Source organism: Gavialis gangeticus, unplaced genomic scaffold (genome assembly GCF_001723915.1).
Source record: "Gavialis gangeticus isolate Ggan-Ray unplaced genomic scaffold, GavGan_comp1, whole genome shotgun sequence".
NCBI lineage: Eukaryota > Metazoa > Chordata > Crocodylia > Gavialidae > Gavialis > Gavialis gangeticus.
Window position 1 is genome coordinate 579,950 of NW_017729011.1, and position 4,493 is coordinate 584,442.

At 55.5% G+C, this 4,493-nt stretch overlaps 1 protein-coding gene across 1 annotated transcript; it reads left to right on the forward strand.

Annotated features, from left to right (window-relative positions):
* Nucleotides 1-472: 472 nt before the first annotated feature.
* ABHD14A (abhydrolase domain containing 14A) lies at nt 473-4,147 on the forward strand. Its single transcript, XM_019510336.1, has 4 exons — nt 473-740; nt 1,411-1,526; nt 2,376-2,611; nt 3,116-4,147. The coding sequence occupies exons 1-4, from the start codon at nt 478-480 to the stop codon at nt 3,296-3,298; spliced, it is 798 nt and encodes a 265-aa protein (XP_019365881.1). The 5' UTR covers nt 473-477; the 3' UTR covers nt 3,299-4,147.
* Nucleotides 4,148-4,493: the final 346 nt, after the last annotated feature.

Genomic DNA, 4,493 nt, shown 5'->3' on the forward strand with positions numbered 1-4,493 from the left:
GAAAACTGAGGATGGCAATGAGGGACTTTCTGACTGAGGTGGGGTCAAGCATTGGAACAAAACACCTAGAGATGCTGTGGGATCTCCACTCCTGGAATTTTAAAGAGGAAGTTGGACAGACACTTGGCTGAGATGGCTTAGTCAGGGATGATCTGCCTTGAGCAGGGGGCTGGGCTAGATGACTTTGTGAGGTCCCTTCCAGCCCTACTTTCCCATGATCCTGTGAGATGCCAGGGGTCAAAGAGAATGCATCTTGGTTCCCTCCAAGTGAGTGGGGATTTCTGTGACTTGCTGTGAGACTGCCCTGGGGTTGAACAGGGCTGTATTTTCTGTGCATGTCCATCCCTGATCCTTCTACAGATGTGAATCTCTGCCGTGCCCTACCCAGTGGTGGAGCCGTCCCCCATGCAGCGTTGCGTGACCAGCCACGTGGAGCTCCACTGTTGACCTTCTGTCTCTGCCCCTCTTTCAGAAAGGATGACTATGACTTTGATCCGCAACAGGCTGGGGCTGCTGGTTCTTGGAGTCCTGGTTACCTTTGTCCTCTATCTGTTGCTTCCGGCCATCCAGCATGAGAGGTTCACAGCACGCCTAGATGACTCCAAGCCCCTGGCCATGGAAGAGAGAAGCCAGCAAGATGCCAACACCACTGTCCTAACTGGGACAGTTGAGGGAGACCCACCCATCCTGTACAGGGAAGCCTTCCTGCTCCAGAAAGCTGGAACTCCTAGCTCAAAGAGGTGTGTTAGTGTCCTCGCCATCACAACCATTTTGGGGGCTTTGGGTGGGGTCAGCCTGCATGCGTTACAATCTGTGTCTGGCCCTGTCACAGACAACAAATCAGGTGTTTTAGCTGGGGTGCCTTGGGCTCAGCTCTGGATCTGGGAAAGCAGGCTCAGGCTTGCCTGGCAGACAGGAGGCATGCCCAGATGGTGGTGCTGCTTTCTAGTTTAAATGCCAGAGGTGCTGAGATGGGACATATGTGAGCTGAGCTGCTGGAGGGTAGGGGGGCTGCTGTGCTGTCATCCTGAGCTGTGAAGCCAAGGCCCTGACCACTCTGTTGCCAAACACCCTGTACTGCTCCTTCCAAGACCAGAGATGTTACGCCATGCCATCTCCCACAATGCCAGCTAGTCTGCCTGCCTGCCTGTACAGCCTGCCCAGGGATAACTGATACAGAGGGTAGGGAGAGGAAGGATTGCTCCTCACTTCTTGTCTTATGCTGCATCTGTAAGCCTTTAGATAGCTTCTTTGTTCCACCCCAGATGTGGCTGCATTTCTGCAGCTGGGGAAAGCAACTCCTATATGTATAACTTAGCAATCTGAGTGCTCTGGGCTGGTGGGGAAGGGGAGAAGGGCAGAAACTGCCAGGTGTCTCTTACCCCTCTAGCTGCTGTCTGTCCCTTGCAGGCTGGATGTGATCTTCCTACATGGCCAGGCTTTCACGTCCAAGACGTGGGAGGACCTGGGCACGCTGGCCCTGCTCTCGGAAGAAGGCTATCGTCCCATCGCCATTGACCTTCCTGGTAGGCATGTGCCACTGACCTTGCCTTGTTGATGTTTGCTTGTAGCTGGGCTCCCCCCACCACCAGGTGTGCACAGAAGCGACTGCACAGCACTGGGGTTTTAAGCACGAGAGTGCTGGGGGCACTGTGTGATTCTCTGGCCTTGGAAGGTTTGAGGGATGATTTAGTCAAATGCTCATCTGGGATGGCTTGGGCAGGGCTGATCCTGCCTGAGCAGGGCCTGAACTGGATGTGACCTTGTGAGCACCCTCCCAGCCCCACTTTCCTGTGAGTCTGTTCTCCTTTGGCCCGTTCCACAGAATCCCAATCCTGTGGTGCAGACGGCCCCCTCGGCAGGTGTTGCCTGTACACAGCAGGTGAAAGCCCGGGCCTTTGGCTTTCACAGTTCTGTTCATGTTGTTCTACAGACCTGACAACCCTTGCCAATGTAAGGTGAAGCATCCAGAGCCAGGGCACCTATTAATTTGCCAGAGACCTGCCAGCTGGGAATGTCAGTCATGCGCTTACCTCCTAGTGGTGGCACAGTGTCTCTTTTTCAGCAGTCCTGGGTTACCAGTACTTGGCAGGAGGGGAAGCCAGGAACAGGTTATGTTAGCAAGGCTCACATCCCTGTGCCCAGGACTCTAGCTAGGGATAGTGCCCACAGCCTGCATGTTATCCAAATCAGAGCATGTCCCTCACCCCAGGAGCTGTGGGTCGACCATTGTTGTGTTGGTTCTAGAGTAAACCTCCACTGGATTGCATGGGTTGGGAAGCTTGGCAGGAGAAGCCATCCGGTGGCTTAGGACTTTGGCTTGCCAAGATGCTGGCTCCAGCCTGCATTCCTGGGGCATTTCTCCTCCCTGACAGGCTTTGGTAGCTCCCCGCGATCTGATGCTGTCTCCACGGAGCAGGGCCGGGTGGCTCTCCTGCAGCGTGTCCTGAAGATGCTGAGTGTCCACAAGCCAGTCCTGGTCAGCCCTTCAATGAGTGGCCACTACTCTATCCCCTTCCTGCTGGCACATGGGGCAGAGTTGAAGGGCTTTGTGCCCATCGCTCCTGTGGGCACCAAGGATCATTCTGCACAGCAGTACCAGGAGGTCCAGGTAGGGAGTGGTGTGGTGCTAAGGGAGGAGATGGAGCCATTGCTTGCAATGGCAGGGTCTCTGCTTGTCTGTCTGTGGGCTAGTGGAGGGTGATGTCCTGCCTGGCAATAATGCTAGGCTTTCAGCGGGACTTGGCCAGCTTTTTACCCTTAGCACATCTGGTATATTGGGTTAGCACACTGGAGGGAGACCCACCTGACTAGGCCTTAGCCTGTGTGGGCTGGAACAGTTCCCTAGAGGAGGGCAAGGTGTCTGAGGGGCCAGGATACATGTGGGCATGTCTTTGGCCTTGGGCAGGGAGGCCTGTATGAAGGCTTGAATCTCTTCAGCCCAGCCTCCTATGTGGTACCTTCCTAGCCAGCTTGGTGGGGGGTGGGGAACGGTGCTTGTGGGCATGCGGAGGGCTGTGCTGCCCCTCACCTGGTATTGGGGGTGCAATAAGTTACCTGCACTCACGGATCCAACCACTGAAGCTGTTCTATCTTGGTGCATGTGTTTCTGCAGACCCCAACTTTGATCATCTATGGGGACAGGGACACAGGCCTGGGCACACAGTCCTTGCAGAGCCTCCAACAGATCCCAAAGCACCAAACGGCTGCACTGCGGGATGCTGGCCACGCCTGCTACCTGGACAGGCCACGCGAGTTCCACGAGGTGCTGCTGAGCTTTCTGGGCGAGCTGAAGTGACTCCAGCCCAGCCCAGCCCAGAGCCTGGCCACGGGGCTGACTGACTGACTGTGTTCTTATGGGCTGTGGAGTCTGCTCTGCCTGTGGCTGGTGTTTCTTATTGTTAGCTTGTGGCACTACTTCCCCCACCCCCACCCCCGTGCTCCTGGCTGTCTCATCCTGTAGTGACTCTGTCTAGAGGGGGTCAGGGGGCCAGGGGCTTCTGGTGTGTGTGGGGCTGGAGTGGTTCCCCTGGAGGGTTATGTGCACCCTTGTTCTTTCCAGGTGTTGGCTGCTGCTAGTATGTTGTCTGGCTCTGAAAGGGGATATGGCAGCTGCTGGGGTTTCTCTTGTTCAGAGACACACACTTGTATGGGTGTTTGGAAGCTTCCTTCTGCTTCCAGCTGAGATCTGGGGCATGCTGTCCTTCAGAATCCAGGCCCCACTCAGCTTTCCCTGCAGGGCAGGTGGATGGATGGTGGAATCTGCAGGGAGGCTTCCAGAGGAGCTGGAGACCAAGGGGGCTTTGCTAAATTGAGGGCATCTGCCTGGGACATCCGAGTAAAAGCCAGGCTGAGGCCAGAAGACCTAGCATGGCTTGCAATGGCTTCTCCTAAAGGAGTTTTGGAGTATCACATCAGGGTGTGCTGGGGCTGTCTTGGAAGTGGGCAAGGAGGTCTCAATGGGCTGGGAATTGGTTGGTGGTGGTTCTTGGTGTTGAATGGACTCCTTGTCTATATTTCAGATATTCAGGGATGGCTGATCTTGCTGCTTTCCCTGCTGATATGTAAGTTTTCCCCCTGCCCTACCTGGGGCAAAGGGTCTCTGAAGGTTGTCTGTAACAAGGCCAATAAACTGTTTTGTACAGGGCTTGCTGTTCTGCCATTGCCTGGTGACAGCTGTGCTTGCTGCTCCTCTCTGGTCATTCTCTCGTGCTCCAGTTCTGGGAAAGGGGAGATTGCCTCCTTCCTACCAGAGCTGTGTCTGTGTGCTTCCCTGTGGGCAGAGGCAGCTGGCTGCTGCCTGGGGCAGGGAGGAGGCAGCTGCCTTTAACTTCTCCCCTGGGGATCCTTAATGGGTGGTGAATGAAGGGGTGAATGGCTGGATGGGAAGCTGCATGTCCAGCAAGGGAACTGCCCATCAGAAGTCTCTCTTCTCTCCCAGCTCCTGCTCCCTTCCTGCTCTGCAGGATCAAGAGCCATCTCACCATTGGACC